Raw genomic sequence first — 18,983 nt, forward strand, 5'->3', positions numbered from 1 at the left:
CCCTACAGGAGGCACACTTCTTTTTAGAGCTATGCGTAGACCTAGTTTTTTCCGTAGCTTTCTGAAATAAGAAAAAAAGGAAAAAAGAAAAAACAGAAAAAAGACAAAGTCAATACAAAGCTCGGGATACAACCCTGGGAGTGCACTAGACCCTTTTTTAAAAGAAGGAATCTGAGCCTCCCCTCCCCCCTGGCCACCCAGGGGGTCTGCCCCCCCCCCATGATAGAACCATACATTGGGGTGGGGGGATCCTAGATAGAGAGTACCCCTCCCCAGGGTGCTCTTACCTTAGGAATGCTGGAGATAGAGTCTGTTGTTTGAGCCTCAGCTTCCGACATGACTGCAGGTGGCTGCTTACTACAGAGTTCCACGCTGCCTGTGCGCGTTCCGAACTCATCTCCAGCTTGTGCCCGGCCCTCCTATCAGCTCCACGACCCGGAACCGGAAGTCGATCGTATTCGAGGTCAAGCCTTCGCTTCCGCCGGATACGACGTCGCCCGTCGTTCGGCCCGCTTGGTTCAAAGAAAAAAAGGGGCGGACTGTACCCTTGTACAGGGAAATCTTTCGAATGGCTCGCCAGCTGCGTCCCTGTAGATGCGATAGGAGTCCCCCACGACCTGAAGCCACGCTCGACTAGGAAGGGGTGGCAGTACCTGGTGAGGTAAGTAAACCGTTCGGCCCGCTCGGTTTCGAACGGTTTGAACCCAGCTTTCTCCAAACAAAGCCCCTGCTTCTTTCAACCGGGTTCTTTAACGAAAAAATGGCCACAGCCTCCCCGACTGATCGGCCTGGTTCCTTGCACAGTGTCTCCCCGCCGGAGGAAACACTAATAACTGAGGTCCGGCAGGGGAAGTAAGAATTTATGGGCTGGCGCAGTGTTTCCAGAGGAAGAGGAGGAGTCTATCTCTCATAGTGGCTGTCCTGAAAGACGATTAGGGAAAAAGTGATTCCTACTTTACAATTTTATCCAAGGCATTAAAATTAAAATATGTCACAAATCTTGAAAGATCCAGGTTGTGGGATAATCACTTACCATATGAGCCATGTCATACATCACTGGCAGCACCTCACCAGCAAAGGATTGAGCACTTACCTGCTCCAATGTTATCTGATGCTGGTGAAGCAAAAAGTGTTCTCTTTAGTAATCCTGTTGCTAGTAATTTGCCACTTGCAACAGGATCATTATGTGACTCTTTCCCAGTCCCCATGCAACAGGGCTGGGTGCCTGAACACCCAATCACCAAACACTAGTGCTGTCACTTGAGAGAAAGGAGAGTCACATGTTCCCAATCTGCATAAATACTAGGCATGTCACTTTGCTTCCCTGGACGAGGCAGGGAATATGCAGTATATGCACCTGGGTGGACTGTTATTAAAGTGAACCTACTATATTGCCTTTGTAAGCAAACCTGTAGTGAGAAATGTACAGGGCTGCCATTTCTGATATCCTAAGAATACAATTTGCCTGTCAGTCTTTGACTCCAATTCCTTCTAAATCAATTACCCAGAACAAATATGTAGATTAGAAAGTCAAAGTAAAGTTGGAACCCCTGATCTGCATACACGTGTTCTGGTTGCTTCAGGTAAGTTATTAATTCACCATTACAGCCAGGCAACTAGCATTTCTAGATTTCAGGAACAACAGCCTCCATATTCTCTCAGTACAGGGTTCCTTTAAGAGAAACGTATTGGTTTTCAGAGCCATTTTATTAATTTAGCCCAGGTTTACATTGCTCCGACATGAAAGTTCTCTGCAACTTCAGTCTGACTTTGATCCAACTTAATCTGACTTTTTACAGTTGGCACTGAAGTCATCAAAATCGGACCAAAGTACCTTTTCTAAAGTTGGAGGGACTTATCACAGCACTCATAGGAAACATGTCATGCTACTTGTGCTCTCACAAGTCGGATCCCATGTTGCACCAGTGTGAACCAAGCCTTAATCTTCAGAAATACAAAGTGATCTACAGTGATTAACAGTGTCAAGTCTCAGGCACATATTAAAGTAAAACAGGATAGGTAAAATAAAACTCTTTGCGAAAGAAAAAAAAAATTAGGGTGCTTCACATAACCAAAAGAGTGTTGGTGTTACATGAAAAAAATTCCCGTAAGTGTATATGTTGGTAGAGTGCTGGACCAAGAACTTTGATGGGGCTTGAGATTTGGGATTAGGCAAAAGCTCTCTGTCAACTCGGGGGACCTTGTGGTCTCCAGAGTAGTCTAAGAAACATAGAAAGAATGAGAGTGCCATTGAAATATTGTGAACAGTATGATAATTGTATGAATCAATGTCAGTCCTGCATTTTTGGGGTAATATGACGTGCTCGGATTTTCTGATGGGTTTAAGTTTGTTTGTGATCTGGATGGCACTTTATTCCCTTTGCTTGTTCTGGAAATGTGAAAATAAGCTTTTCAATAAAAAATAAAAAAAAATAAAAAATCCTGATTTTTACTACCAAAACCAGTGTGTGCTCTAAACTGCCTCCAACATGTTCATGTTTCTTCTTATTGAAGGCTACCATTTTTTCTGAAGTCTGGGGCCCCTGAACAACAGTAAATCTTTAGGCTGTTAGCAAATCTGTCCCTTTTGGCTCTCATTTTTTGCACAGTGACACAAAAAAGCAACTAAGCATGTGCAGAGCAGGGTGAGGCTTCAGAAAAGGTAAGCATAGCAAATTTTTCTTTACAGGGTTTGATATATTAGGTTAGCATTAGGTTTTGGCTGAACTTCCATTTTAAAAGCCATGGTAGTATTCATATAAGACAATGGGCTCATTTCACAGAATGAACTCGCATGAGATATTTAGGTGTCAGGACACACTTTTGCCTCAATATCTCATGTGATCCTGAAACCGTCACTTCACTAGACCATTTGAATGGTATTTACCAAAAAATACTAAAACGGCTCGGTAAATGCCGCATCCTTAACAGCTGATGAGTTGTCAGCTGTCAGCGGCAAAAATTGCCTGCAATAACAAAAAAAAAAAAAAATCAGGAAAGAAACAACGGCATGGGGGTCACCCCTAATGCCTACCAAGCACTTTGTCCCTTTGTTCTGGTATGGATTTTAAGGGGAGGCCCACACCAACATTTTTATAAAAATCAACAAGGGAAATAAATTATTACAAAAACATAGATTGTTTCAGACTTTACAGACAAATGTGTTTTTTGTAAAGAAAACTGGCCTTAAAGCAAATGTTAGAATGAAACAGCAGACAGCTAACGGCCTATGGAGGGTATCTAGGAGAATTCCTAGTGCCAGGGTAAATCCGATTACCTCTCGGGGGGTCAGGAAGGAATTTTTTACCCTGCTGTAGCAAATTGGATCTTGCTTTGCTGTGTTTTTTTTTGCCTTCCTCTGGATCAATTGTGGGTATAGGTTTGTGTATATGGGATATTATTATTATTATTTTTTTGGTTGAACTAGATAGACTTGTGTCTTTTTTCAACCTATGAAACTATTTAATTCCTACGCAGAACATTAAGAAACAAGCCTCAGCTTTCCGCACTCTCTTCTGGCTTAAATCAAATTAACTATCTCCTTGCTGACTTCAAACGTCACAAGTAGATACCACAAATGTAGGATACCTGGAGAAGGGTCAGAGTTAGTTCAGCAGGTGATGGAGGAATACGTCTTTAACAGTCAGACTAAAAGATATAATTAGGCATGCAATTAAGGAATCCATTTCCCTCGGTGCAGAATATTTTGCACTATTAGAAGCCCTCATACTTACCACTTTTGTAAACATACCCCCAGGCTGATATACACATTACTCCAGAAATAGCGAGTTTTGATGCCCCCTCACTGAATTTAATGATTTTGAGTTTGGAAATACTGTGTATGCCCCTCAACATCTCCCCATGTCAGAAACTGTGCTGCATAATTGCTTGTTTTCTCCTACTTTAGGTAGGATGTTGTCCCCACATGTCATTGCATAGGAATATCATGGACTAATTAGTGCCCCACCTCAGGAATTGATGGTTCTTGACAGAGTGCTCCCTCTTGACGAAAGGGGACTTATATGAGTGCCCAAACCCTAGTGTATACAGATTACTTGCTTTTACAGGAGGATGTTGATATCCATCCAGTACCAGAACCTTTCATAAACAGCAAAGGTATGGTAAGGCCCCCTTTTCCTGAGCCTCAGTTAGGGAGTGAGGAATTTCTTCTGATTTCTACTCCCGATCCAAGAGCAGAGTTAGTAAGATTGACCACACCCTTTTGGGCAGATGATCATGGGGAAGGGTGGGGTCCCCAGGTGAAAGCAGTATGGGTGCAAGATCTTGCAAACCATCTTGTTGCTCTCATTATTAGTTAAGTCTCACTATTGCTTTTAGTAGGGACACATTGTTTAGGATATGCTGTTAACAATAGCCTTTGTTTTATGGCCAGTTGCATGGAGTTCAATCAGCATAGCTGGCAGTGCTGATGCTTCTAATGCTGCTCTCTTGCAGGTTTGTATAATAGGGAAAGGTATGATCATCTATGTGTACATAGATCTATAGTATATTTGCCACTGTTCTTGTTTGCCTAAGTTCGTTTTGAAATATAGTTGCCATTATCACATGCTGAGCCCATAACCAAGGGACCCGTTTCATTTGAATGGGAAATTGAAAATATGACGTAATTTCTAAATTTTATGTATTCCAAGGTACCTAAACATTTTGTAGCTACTTCCTCTCCTGAAGAACCTGAACAGCTAACATTATCAATTTTAAGAAACTTAAAACAATTTTAAGGGGAGAGGTCACAGGAACAGGTAGTGATAGGGAATTTCTCCAGTGGGAATAGACCAATAACATTTTGAGACCCATTCCCTACCCTAGCCAAAACAAAAAAAAGTAACCCTAGAACTGAAAGGGTGTTATTTGCAGGCTTATTAGGTGAAAACTAAAAGAAAAAAAAAAGCCTGAAAATTAATTCAACCATATCTAAGGTTTGATAAACTGAAATATATTACAGTTTTGTTGTGTTTAGATACGCTTTAACTTGTGATTATTATGTCTAGCAAAATATCAAATCCACTGAATTCATCACACACGTATAGGGGGTTACGCCCAACTCATTGCAAGGGTCTAAACTTTGACAAACATACAATAGCTTTTTCTTTGGCAATAAGCCCAAGAGATCTTTGAAGGGGAGGGCCATGTGAACACACAGCTCGTACCTTTCCATTCCCGTCTTTTCTTTTGCTTACTTAGTTTTGTTAAATATGTCAATTAACAAGAATGTCTTATTCCATATTATTACATTTATTGGTATTAAAGCATTATGTGCAAATATCTCAGTAAATGGAGTTGTGGTGTTGAAAATAACTGATGATCATAAATTCTGATGCAGTTGACAGCTTGCATGTTTTCGTTTTTAAAAGTTATTTTGGCAACAGTTATTTGCAGTTTATTGAATTGAAATAAAAAAATGAGTGTGCACTAGAACAAATGATGATTGGACTGTGGTTGTTGTGGACAACGTCTACTTTTCCTTTCCAGTAAATTCATTACTTGGCCTCATCTCCCAAAGTAACTGAAATAAGAAATACCGGTGTTGCTCAGAAGCACCAAATTAGATTGTCTATTTATTTCTCCAACTTTCATATTTCAGGACAGGAGGCACCTGAACGGACACAGGTTTTCTAGACACTTTGGGGCTTTCAGTGCTCTTAACATTGCAGCACAAAATGTATAGATTTGTTTGTAGTGAAAGCTTTGCCACCAAATAATAAATACATCAAGCAGAAATACAATGATAATGTCGGCCTCTGAAAATGCAGAAGCATATTTAAATATACAATCAATATTCTCAAGCTCAAGACAAGCTGATGAACAGAGTAGTAACTTGTGTCTTTGTCATTATACACTTACAGAACAAGCACAACAACCCAGAGACATGGAGTGTGATCTGCTTTGCATTACAAAAACAAATGTTAGTCCATAGAAGGCATCCTTCTATCCTCAGTTGTGCAAATGTACGGTCTGTTCTTCAGAACTTCTCTCTTCTTTGCTACTCATATTCTTCAAGTTCTCAAGTGCTCGATCTGCAGAGAATGTTATCTCCAGTCCAGATTTTTCATGCAGCCATGACTCAACCTGCTTTTTCATCTGTAGAACTGTTTCAGAATCTTGGTGAATAAAAAAACAAAATAAATTGTTAATAATGTACAACTTCAAATGCAGCAAACTTTGGCATTCAGCTATAGTCATGAATTTATGCAGTACCCAAGCGATGTATCATGTATGCTGGGCTGCAGACTATAAAAGTGTTAGGTTGGTCTCCTTGACAATACAACGGTTGAAGGATCAAGACTGAAACCGTATTGAATTATACAAATGTTGAATCTTTGTTTACAAAAGAAAATGAAATAATTGAACAAATGGGGTATTATGAAATCAGGATTAAGTAACGTCAGTTATAAGATCCTCTATATGCTAGCACTTGGTGCATATTCTTGATGCATACTGAGCACTTTCTGATGTCATTGTCTACATTACCAATGTCTAAATATGCATGAGCACTCAGCAAATCATCTATAGCTTTGTGCTACACTGAAATGAACGCAGGTCAAGACCTTTATCCGTAATGATATTGCGCCCCATTCCTTTGGAATGGTAATCTAAAAGGGTCAACCAAGGTTAAAGTGTGGAGATTAGCTTGAAGAACTCTTAGGAGTAGGGTAGAAACTAGCATTTGTATGTCTCAGGACCCAAAATTAAAATTCACCTTGAATGTATCCTCGCTTTCCTTCATAAATTGTATTTGAAGAAACAATGGGCTCCTCTAGGTGCTTGTAATAAATATCAGTCCCAGAAATCCTTCTCTATTTATACTTTGCACATACTTTGAGGATTTAGAAGCCTCCCTAGAATCCTCTGCCTTAGTACCCCCAAACAGGGGTCTCCAATCTTTATAAACAAAAGGGGGGGGGGGGGTGGAATTTTGGGAGTAGACAAGGTTCCGACAGAGAAAAAATAATGCCCCATTACTGATCTCATTGAGAGGAATTGTGCCCCATCGATGGTGTCATTGGGACAGATTGTTCCTCTTGGTGGTATCAGTGGATGAAATCGTGCCTCCAGGGATGGATAAAAGCAAGCAAAGGGCTTCATCTAGCCCGCTGACCACAGTTCGGAGACTACTGCCTTAGGAGTATTGCTGCCTATTATGGTCTGGTATGAGTGACCTACTGTATATTACGGTTTGTGTTGCAAGCAACTTATATCCCATGACTTTTCACGCTAGCACTGGTGATTCTAGGCTGAGCTGAGATGTATTATGATCTGTGTGCGCTCTATCTACGGTGGGTGACCTGTGCGGGTAACTACCGTAACTCTATTTTTAATGTTGGCTGAGTGAATCTGTATTGCAATTAATTGAATTGAACGGAAAGAACTGAAAAAGTATCCATAGGCCTTTAAATTTTCCACATTTTGTCACATTACAACCAAAAAGGTAAAAAAAGAAAAATATATATATAAAATGGTTTTCAAGATTTTTTACAAAAAATATCTGAAAAGTTTGGCATGCATTTGTATTCAGTCCCCTACTCTGATATCCCTAACTAAAATCTAGTGGAACCAATTGCCTTCAGAAGTCACCTAACTAGTAAATAGAGTCCACCTGTGTGTATTTTAATCTCAGTATAAATACAGCTGTTCTGTGAAGCCCTCAGGTTTGTTAGAAAACTTTAGTGAACAAACAGCATCATAAGGGCGAAGGAACACATTAAACAGGTCAGGGATAAAGTTGTGGAAAAGTTTAATGCAGGGTTATTTTATAAAAAAATTAAAAATAAAATATCCCAAGCTTTGAACATCTCATGAAGCAATGTTCAATCCATCATCCAAAAATGGAAACAGTATGGCACAACTGCAAACCTACCAAGATATGGCTGTCCACCTAAAATGACAGGCAGGGCAGATAGAGCATTACATCGGAGAAACTGCCAAGAGGACTCTGGAGGAGCTGCAGAGATCCACAGCTCAGGTGGGAGAATCTGTCCACAGGACAACTATTAGTTGTGCACTCCACAAATATGGCCTTTATGGAAGAGTGGCAAGAAGAAAGTCATGAGAAGTACCGGTTGCAGTTTGTGAGAAGCTATGTGGGGGCACAGCAAACATGGGGAAGAAGGTGCTCTGGTCAGATGAGACCAAAATTTAACTTTCTGGCCTAAAAGCAAAAACGTCATGTGTTGCGGAAACTAACACTGCACATCACCCTGAACACACCATCTTGACCGTAAAACATGGTGGTAGCAGCATCATATTGTGGGGATGCTTTTCTTCAGCAGGGACAGGGAAGCTGGTCTGATTTGATGGGAAGATGGATGGAGCCAAATACAGGATCTGATGGGAAGATGGATGGAGCCAAATACAGGACAATCTTATAAGAAAACCTGTTAGAATCTGCAAAAGACTTGAGACTGGGGCAGAGGTTCCCCTTCCATCAGAACATTGACCCTAAAGATACAGCCAGAGCTACAATGGAATGGTTTAGATCAAAGCATATTCATGTGTTAGAATGTCCCAAAGTCCAGACCTAAATCCAATTGAGAATCTGTGGCTAGAATTGAAAATTGCTGTTCACAGATGCTCTCCATCCAATCTGACAGAGCTTAAGCTTTTTTGCAAAGAAAAATGGGCAAACATTTCACTCTCTAGATGTGCAAAGCTGGTAGAGACAGACCCAAAAACACTTGCAGCTGTAATTGCAGCAAAAGGTGGTTCTACAAAGCATTGATTCAGGGGGGATGAATACAAATGCACTCCATACTTTTCAAATATTTATTTGTAAAACATTTTGAAACACATTTGTCATTTTCCCTCCACTTCACAATTATGTGCCACTTTGTGTTGGTCTATCACATAAAATCCCAATAAAATACATTTACGTTTTTAGTTAACATGACAAAATGTGGAAAAATTCAAGGAGGTATGAATACTTTTTCAAGGTACTGTATGTACCGTATTTATCGGCGTATAACACGCACTTTTTCCCCCTTAAAATCAGGGGAAAGTCGTGGGTGCGTGTTATAAGCCGATCCCCACTGTCTGCGAGTCAAAAATACTGAGAGCGTGGCCGAAAAATACAGAGCGCGGCCAAAAAATACTGAGCCGATTGCTCGGCTCCGCTCGTAGTCACGCCTCCCTGCTGTTTCTCTAGCGAGCGATGCCGAAAAAGACCGAGCCGACTGTACTGTGTACTCGGCTTGCAGTCCCACCCATACTGGGCGGGACTGCGAGCGGAGCCCACCCGAATACACAGTACAGACGGCTCGGTCTTTTTCGGCAGCGCTCGCTAGAGAAACAGCAGGGAGGCGGGACTACGAGCGGAGCCGAGCAAGTCGGCTCGGTCTTTTTCGGCGGCGCTCGCTCGGTCTGTCTAGGCGGCGGGAAATTTAAACATGGGCAAGGCTGCAAACGGCGCTGGCCAAGCTGCAAATGACACTGCAAAGCTGCAAATAGCGCTGGGCAAGCTGCAAATGACACTGATGATTCTGCAATGATGGACAAGGCTGCAGATGCACACTGATAAGGCTGCATTGACTGGCATTTAAATGTAAGTTTTTTTTTCCTTAAACTTCCCTCCTAAAACTTTTTTCCTTAAAATGCCCTCCTAAATTTGGGGTGCGTGTTATACGCCGGTGCGTGTTATACCCCGATAAATACGGTAAGTGGTTCTCTTCATCACATCCTCATATATCAGTTCATAGAATTCAGTTTGTTTCCATTATTTTATACATGAATTTTCACTCATCTCCCCCTGAGGAAGATGTGCAATTTAAACGCGTTGGGGATTAGTATCTACTATTATTCTATAGTGGGCATCCTTCATGTAACTTTCATCACATATGACATAATGTTACTTAATCTACTGTCTACCTACTTGCTGATTAGTCAGTGGATCACTGATGTTTACTGTATATCGTTTTTTTCATGTAAGAGTGGTTCATTTTGCTGGATGGTCCTACCCATCAGTGATATACAAAGTTAAAGTATGAAATTCAATATATTCGGTTTATGTGCGGTGAGATAATTAGCAGTCCACTTCAAACCCAACATTTCATGATCAGCCATTGCACCAATTTTAATAATTTTTATAATAAAAACTTTGTAAAAAAATATATTTTATAATTATTTTTCTTGTGTCTTTCCTGGGTATCTAAAAAAAAAAAAAAAGTTCATATGATTCCTTTGGATGTGGCACAAAGTTTAAACCGATCATGTAGTCTCTTTGTTTCATTATGCAAACATCAACTTCAGCAATAATAAATAAAAAATTGATTTGATGAAAAAGCGATCAAAACTCTGACTTCTGGGCTAAAGCTGGTACTTGCATAATTGTGTTTTCTGCGATTCTATGAGGCTCTAATAAGAAACGAACGTTACCTCTAGGCACAGAGAAACCGGTGACAGTCTACAGAGGTAAAAGTGCAGATTTGTTTTTAAATGTTAAAGCTGAAGTCCAGGCAAGTTAAAAAAAATGAATGCACTTAAATATGAATAAATAACACTTCTGGTGTCAAGGACATACCATATAGTATATGTCATGGAAGTGATAGAGTTAAAAAATAGCTTCCCTGGGCTTGTTCTAAATTAATCTGCCTTCCCCTTTTAAGGAAAAGTGTTCCAAATGGATATAAAGCCACCTGTTCAATTCTACAGACTGGCAAAATGCTGCCCCTTCCAGACTCATGCAGGCTCAAGGCTCCCTTAGTGCCACTTCTATCTAAGCCAGAAGTAAAAGTAAATTGTTAGGTTCATAATTTAACTTAATTCTAAACTGGTGAGCTGTAAACATTTAAAATGTGGCCTTTATTTACAATTTTGAGTACTGAGGTTTTTCAAGCATTTCCAATTATAAAGCTGTTTATATTTAATTTTTAATTAACTCAATCCAGTCTCAGTTTTTATGTTTAGTGAAACATCTGGAGACTCTCTTGCATTTATGTGCATTAATAAAGTGTGTATTTTTTTTTTTTTTTTTTACTCTAAAATATGTAACTTGTGAACAATTCCACAAAATATCGTGATGCACAAAACAAACAGACTACCATATTTTCATTCTAGAATTCCTCTGCAGAAAATATATTGTTTTTTGTGTCTTTGAAAACTTTTGAGTCAAATTTGTACATTTTCACATGTGGAGGGAAAAAACAGCCAGGCAGCGATAGTATTAAGGGGTAAACCCCTATAATAAATTATATTTTAATTAAAAATGATGCCTGATGGTCTGAACCAGCCCCTGGCTTCTTCAGTGTTTTAGGTACACCAACGCTCAAATCTCCCCGGCTCTGTTCTTGTCTATTCGGGAGTTTTGGTAGCTCCCACCAAGACTGGCATATTCCAGTATCTCCTGTTGCATTTATTATATTATATCAATAAGTTCAATGAATGACACCCCTCATAATAGCTACATCAGGACCCAAGTACTCCAGCGCAGAGATTAAATCAACAAGCTCCCAAGACAGCTGAAATCTTCAGGCGGTATAACACTCGGGTATCTACCAAAAACTGAAATATTAGTGTTGGATGGAACAACCCTTTAAATGCAACTAGAATACGTACCTGAATTTAACATGGTTTTACCTTTCTGTAATCCACTTCACACCAAGACTCAGAATATGAGAAGTAGGGGTACCACTAGGAGCCAATAAGGCCCCGGAACAGGACACATGTACAACCACTATATTTTTTTTATCAAGAAGGGAGAGCAGAATGATGACTTATCAGTGGTCTGTTGTTCCTTCACTGTCCAATTACCAGACTGTAATGCATTTTTGATTCAGCAATGCTGCTGCTGCAGTAAAGGTCAATGATGTGGCTGGTGTTGTCTGGCAATGTTGCCCGCATCTCAAGGATATACAAAAAATTTCAAATATTTAAAACTCTAAAAGTCAGTTGGAAAGAGTATGTTGTGAAACATGGGGGTGGATTTACGAAAACTAGAAAGTGCAAAATGTGGTGGAGCTAGGCATGGTAGCCAATCAGCTCTTAACTTCAGCTTGTTTAATTAAGCTTTGACAAAAAAATGCTTGGAAGCTGATTGGTTTCTATGCAGAGCTGCACCAGTTTTTCAATCTCTAGTTTTAGTAAATCAACCCCATTGTGTCCTGTGCAATTAAGCTGAACCTGTTGACATCAGTAACCAACAAATGTAGCTTTGCACATATCCAAAACTATTTAGCCTCAGTGGGAAATATGCTTTGAATTGTTGAGCTAGAATTCTGATTTATAGGGAACACAGATTCATACCCTCTAAACATCATTACTATATTCATACATACTCTACCACCATTTTTACTTGACAGCATCAAAAGGTTTTTGGCTAGCTGGAGGAAAATATACCAACTCAATGTAGAAAGTACCCTTCTAGGAATTACAGCAAGCAGTGCTATAAGCCAATCACTAAGACACAGTGCTGCCAACTTGTCCAGCAGGTTCAGCAAAAAAAAAAAAAAAAAAAAACAGTATTTTTCTGACACACCTGTGTTATACCCGTGGCTTGGTATGTTAAGTTGCTTTAGAAAGCTGTGGGCTAAGAGGACTTCTTTAGCATGTTCTTCTTGTGCTCTGAGAGTCAAGGCACCCAACAGCTCCGCATTGTTAGATGTGCTCCTGTAGTACAACATATGAGCTAATTCCAGTGAATTGGCTCTTCTCCTCTGCGCAAACACCTGGAATATATAAGAAAAAAAAAAACACCAGTAAAGTGCACACTACAAGGTCCAGCCCAACAGACAGCAGTCTATGGTATCAGCATGGTGAGGACAAATGTTCAGTCCAACATACAAGGGTCCTGAAGCTTGCCAGAGAAAGATCCGGGAAGATACAAGGAGCTTAAACAACAAAAACATTTCAGCGCGAGATCCTCAGAGTGATGAAGCTTCATCATTCTAAATGGAGGATTTTGCACTGCCATTTCTTTATTGGAATATATCCAAAGGAATTGTCACAAAAAACAAGAAAATTAGTGAACTGTTCGCCCAACTTTGTCCGCTGAACAGTGTTTGGGCGGACAGTCCGCTCGTGTGTGGGCTTTCAGCGGACAGTTTCAGCGGACAGTTTGACGAAAAAGGTTTTTCGGAAATTCCGTAAAACTGTCCGCTGAAACCTTGTTTCAGTGAACAGTCCGCTCGTGTGTAGGCTTGTTCGTCAAACAAAGTTGCGCGCATGCTCAGAAAGGATTTTCACGCCGAAAGTTATAATGCAGTGTATAGGACGTCGTATTTTTCGTCCCGTCGTACGTGCCGTTCACGTCATCGCGCACGGTTTCAGCAAACTGTTCGTTCGTCGTGTGTGGCCATGTCCGTCCATGCTAATTTTGAGCGGACTGTTTGCCGAAACTGTTTGACGGACAAAGTTGGGCGAACAGTCCGCCCGTGTGTACGCGGCCTAATATTCACGGATAACAGGAATATGAAATAAGGCACTTAACTATTCAGCACAGTATAATGCTGGCTACAGATGGCCTGAAATTCATCAGGTTCAGCAGGAACTGGACAAGTTTTGATCCATCTATGGCTGTCCCTGTTTCAGAGAAGCCGATCTAATGATAAACTTCTCTTAAACTAGCTTGTTTGAAAATTTTCCTTTGATTATCACTGCAGCTCTGACGTCAGGGGAGTCTTGCAATCAGAATACATTAACACAGAGGAGTATTCCTCCATCCACCTTGCTTGTGTGGATGGGGAAATCCGTTTAGTTTTTTTTCGATCAGCCTTTATGGCTATTTAAAAACTGATCCATGTTTGGCCAGCATAATGAGTATTAAGGTTGCAACAGATTACAGATGAGATTTTAACACAATCCCCTGTTAAAAGGTTAGTTCCTATGTGATAAAATACTTCAGGTATGTTAACCATTTGAATCCCCGAACCTTTCACTCCCTATAAACTCCCATACAAGACAAGTCACAATGGTATTTTTTCTCAAAGCGGTTTCAGTTCCACACGCTTGAATGCTAACCTAACATATTAGGGGGATAAAAAAAAAAAAAAGTACTTTGTCGTTTTTCCCAATTTAGCTTTTACAAAATTTGCATAGTTCCAGTTATGTATGCCCAAAATATAACTTAAAACAATATCAATAAAATGTGATTTTTAGAAACACAGTGAACCGGGAAGGCTTGCTTTTATTTTAGGATTCACCCTTTGATGCCAAAGTGCAATGCATGCAGGAAAAAATTATTTTAGTATATTTTTTTTTAGCATAACATTAGGAAAAGGTCATTGACTGCTCCAGAGCATTCCTATGGAGTGCTGTGTACCTGGAACAAAAGCTCAGAAGCTGATTAGTTTAGCTCCCTGGCTTAATACTGGACCCCGGCTGTCACACCTGGCGGTTCCAATGCAGAAGCTGGTCAGAACCTTCAAAAACCTTTTGGTCTTAAAACGAACAGCGCTGGTACAAATAGCTGCTGTTCCAACATTTTTAAAAATTGCACCTAGAACTCAAGTGGTTAAACTCCAATGAAAACAAAGTAGCATAACTCTAAGCATGAACAGCCTTAACCCTTGCAAGAGCTGCACTTAACTAGCACTCCATTAGTAATTAGTATACCAATTATAAAAACTCCAGTGAAGGATCAGCAAGTGGAATCATATATCTTTAAAATGTATGTAAAGCTAAAACTATTTGTTTTAGTTTTGGATGATGTGAAGGGCAAGGGTTCATACTTCTTTCAAGTTTTTTTTTTACTGCTGTCTGCATCCCTGCTGGGTAGATTCACCGTCTCCGTTTGTCCTAGTAGGCTGAATGTAGACATTTATGGCCTTGAAATCCAAGATGGGGCAGATGCCACCCTTTTTGTTTGGGAACTGTAAACATGTTGGAGTAAAACCCCTGGGACCATATTGCTGCAGGGACTGAGGCGATGACGCCCTTCTCCAAAAGACCCACCAGGGCTGTATGGAGATGTCCTAACCTGTGGAGCGACACAGGTAGGTTGGAAGCCATGAACTTAGGAGGGGTATTGGACCAAAACTCTATAGCTAAAACCCACCGGTCCTGGCCGCTTACCATGTGATCAGCTGTCAGCCAATTAAAAATCGCACAGGTGATCAAATACCACCAAAAGAAAGTTCTATTTGTTGGAAAAAAAATGATAAACATTTCATTTGGGTACAGTGTTGTATAACTGTGCAATTGTCATTCAAAGTGCATCAGCGCTGAAAGCTAAAAATTGGTCTGGATAGGAGGGGGGTTTAAGTGCCCAGTAAGCAAGTGGTTAACCAATTTGCTTTGACCGCCTACCATCCCATTAAGAGTTCTAAAAGCTGGGAGGTGGGCATCTGGGTCATGTGACCGCTGCGATTGGCTGTCACATGTTCGGAAAGCTCCTGATCGCAAGTATGCATCAGGAGCTTACTGTCACCCGCCGGCTACCATGCTGGGATTGTGCAGGCCCTGCGCTCTTAGACATGCTCCACACTTTTACCCCTTATTCAGTGTTAACCTCTTGACACCAGCTGTCATATATGCGGCCTCTCAGCGTTGAGGCTCAACGAGCAGCCACATATATGTGTATGGCCAGTGTCAAGAGGTTAACACAGTACGAGGGGTAAAAGTGCGGAGCACATGCGAAATTCCACCCAGCAGATAGTGTCAGTTTTCAATCCCTAATCATTAAATGTCTGCGGTAAATGTGAGTCTTCATAGTTGGGTAATACTCTATATTCCCATTGCACACGTTCCTGGATAAAGCTCTAGAAGATTTGGGTGCTGCAGCAACCACCAGCTGGAAACTGGATCAGAAATCCACAAAGAGGATATGTGCCACCACACCACAGATCGACAAGAAGCATCCGAATGATTTTTTTATTGAAGCCTGATCACATCACAGATCAGGTAGTGCAATGTTTCAGAGTCACACAGGACCCCTTTGTCAGGCATGTGGTGAGTGTTAAGGCCCACTGAGCAGCCACATATATGTGTACGGCCGGTCAAGAGATTAACACTGCATGAGGGGTAAAAGTGTGGAGCACATGTGAAACTTCCCCAAGCAGATAGTGGCAGTTCTCAATCCCTAAACATTGAACTTTCATCGTAAATCTGAGTGAGTCTTCATAGATAGGGTCACACCAGGGGCAGAGCAGTCCATGGCTAAAAGAGTACACTCTAGTCTGGAAAATGGCAACTACAGTGTAGGAAGGTTAGCTTCAGGCTTGCCATGCATGTCCTGCCCGCATGGGTTTCGGATATATCACTCCAAAGTCAGCCTTAAGCCTGGTACACACTATGAGCTCTTTTCCGTTCAACCCAGCGGGTAGAGCAAAAAAACAAAACAAAAACTGTTAGCTCTGGTACTAACATTCCGAGGTTAGTACAGTGATCTCTCCCGCTGAACTGTTGTGTTCTGACAAGGGGACGCGCTCTCCATCACTGGCTGAGAACACTGATTGGGAGCCGGTCGGCTGCCGGTTTTCCAGTATGCGCGTCCAACAGAAGCCAGCCAAACGACCAGCTTCTGTCAGACCAGCTGGCCTACACACTGGCCAAATGTCGCCCAGCTTTTATTGAACCAGCAAATGTCAGCCGGCATTCGGCCCGTGTGTATGCGTGTGTATGTGCAAGCATACGTTCCTCTGCTGGAGCCAGGAGTCCAAACCCTGTGTAAGAGCAGTGTCTGATGTCATTAAAGATTACATGAGGTTGATGACTAAGTGCAAGTTGGGCACATGGGCTGCTGAAAAGTATACTGCCTCTTCTCTAACAGGAAGCAGCCAATTTTCATTTTGGTTTTTGAATTTTTTTTTTTTTACCAAATATTAGTATTGTGATACTAGGTCTTGTCAAATTTTTATAGCTTGATATGAAAATTATAAGGTTTTGCTTTCGATTCAGAATACTTTATTAATATACATGAATTTATTATCTGACTACTCACCTTCCAAGTGCGGAAAGTCATGAATCCAGCAAACAAGAAGAAGAGCAAGGAACTTTCAATCTTCAGGTCTGAAAGGACCACCATCCCCACATTGACAAACACAATGCTTCCGCTAACTAGCAGCATAATGTTCAACAAAGTACGATCAAAGCTGGACGTTCGCACTTTTATCACAGGAAGCAGCTGCTCTAACCCTTCCAGGGGTATATCTTTAAAGCACTTTAAAATCATATGGGAATTTCTAGGTCGAGCTGCTAATAGAACCCGCTTAAAGTAACGCCTGTGGAAAGAGAAATTAAACCATTAGAAGTTAAAACTGCAAACAATAAATGAATAACAGGTAATTGCTATCAAATACTAGGAATTTTCACCATGCGTGTCCTATTAAACGTACAGGAAGATCCAAAAAAAATCCCTGAATATTCTAAAGGGTTTTTCAAGTTCGGATGACTTCATATATAGCTCATAGATTGTGGTTCAGGGTGCTTAAAGCGAAGTTGCACCAAAAAGTTCCACATGTGGCACCTTCCTCCACCGCCGGGCCATTCAGAAAGCGCAGAATGGCGGCGGCAGCCCCTGAGAGCCGCTGAAAACATCGACAAGGGGTGCCAACATTGCTGGATTCCAGGACAGATAAGTGTCCTAATATTAAAAGTCAGCAGCTGAAGTATGTGTGGCTGTTGACTTAATTTTTTACTGGGGGGGAGCAGAACTCCTTTTTAACTTGAAGGGCACCATATTACATAATAAGCAGCGCTAATTAGGAATTAGTTGAACGGTGTATATAAATGATAAATAATTTTTCTTAAAGTTACAGAACTGGACAAATTTAGACTGTAGCTAAAGCCACAACTATTTGTTCAGTTTGGACAGAGTAAAAACTGCTGTCAGTGTACATAAAGCTCTAAAACTTTTTTTTGGCTAGAGTAGGCAATGATTTTTTTCCCCATCTGTGTCTCATTACAGAGATTTCTCTTCACTTCCTCTCCGTTGCAGCAGAAACTGAAATGATATCTTTCCAATGTGAGGGGAAATCACCTCTTAGACAGGTGCCACAAAAAATGTGCCCCCATTGGAAGATTTCCCCTCTATCTATTTTCTGGTGAAATCTCAAAAATTTTGAGTCACCCTCGTATTACTTTATAGTGACATTGGTGATGAGGACAAATTTGAGAAAGTGAATCTCCTAAAAGCTTAACCAGTCATTTTTCATCTTTCCATCTATTAAATCTTGTAAAATCTGCCCTTGTTGTTTTAACTTTGGATAGTAAAACATTTTTCTCCTGCCAGTAAACACCTTATACAGCCCACTTCCTGTTTCTTGTCTGGAAAAAAGCCTAGGCTTATGACATCATGCAGAGCTCTCTCTCTCTTACTCTCGTGCGAGTTGGACAGGAGGGGGGGGTTGAGTCATGAGAGCTGCAGAGCTGGAGGTATGCCTCTGTGTAAATCCAGCTGCCCACAGTTAAAATGGCTGCAGCCAGACTTAGAGGAGGGAGATTTCTGCAGCATATTTGGCAAGTACAGAATCACAGTATATATAAAAATAATATGCAAAGTAGTTGTAGGGAAGCTTCAGAATGAAAAAGATGTTTTTACAAAATTATGTGAGCAGACTGCAGTTCCCCTTTAATGAGAACACAGACAGCAAAAAAAATAAAAAATAAAATAACCTGATCCTGGTTCTAAACACCTAAAAAAAAAAAAAATAATAATAATAGTGGACCGCCTTGCTGACCAACAGAAGGAAGGAGGGATAGAAAGAAGTAAACTCAGCTCTTCCAGGGAAAGTGGATTTATCTTCAGCTGCCTATAGCTCTGGGTCTACTGATGGTTTTCATATGCAGATTTTGAATTGTTTACCAGTCTGAACTGCTCCTATCTGTGACAGGTTTACTTTTTTATAATCCTGAATTTTTAAACGTAATTTCTATTAGTGTTGTCACAAGAGCATTTTTTTATCCATAGTTTGAAGCAGCTGCAAAACCTCTCATGATGCCGCTAGAAAAAAAAAAGGAAATCTTTCAGAACTTACCGTATATACTCGAGTATAAGCCGAGATTTTCAGCCTCTTTTTTGAGGCTGAAAGTGCCCCCCT

The 18,983-nt window shown here is 40.7% G+C and overlaps 1 protein-coding gene across 1 annotated transcript in view; it reads right to left on the reverse strand.

Moving 5' to 3' along the window:
* Positions 1-5,232: 5,232 nt before the first annotated feature.
* TMEM143 (transmembrane protein 143) overlaps positions 5,233-18,983 on the reverse strand; it is a 47,968-nt gene continuing 34,217 nt past the window's right edge. Inside the window, exons 6-8 of the mRNA XM_077457429.1 lie at positions 16,886-17,165; positions 12,485-12,674; positions 5,233-6,119 (exon numbers count right to left, since the gene is read on the reverse strand). Coding sequence (XP_077313555.1) covers positions 5,953-6,119; positions 12,485-12,674; positions 16,886-17,165 — 637 coding nt within the window. The 3' untranslated portion in view covers positions 5,233-5,952. The remainder of the gene's footprint in view (positions 6,120-12,484; positions 12,675-16,885; positions 17,166-18,983) is intronic.

Source organism: Lithobates pipiens, unplaced genomic scaffold, assembly GCF_037356315.1.
Source record: "Lithobates pipiens isolate NorthernLeopardFrog02 unplaced genomic scaffold, aLitPip1_a1.2 Scaffold_27, whole genome shotgun sequence".
Lineage (NCBI taxonomy): Eukaryota > Metazoa > Chordata > Amphibia > Anura > Ranidae > Lithobates > Lithobates pipiens.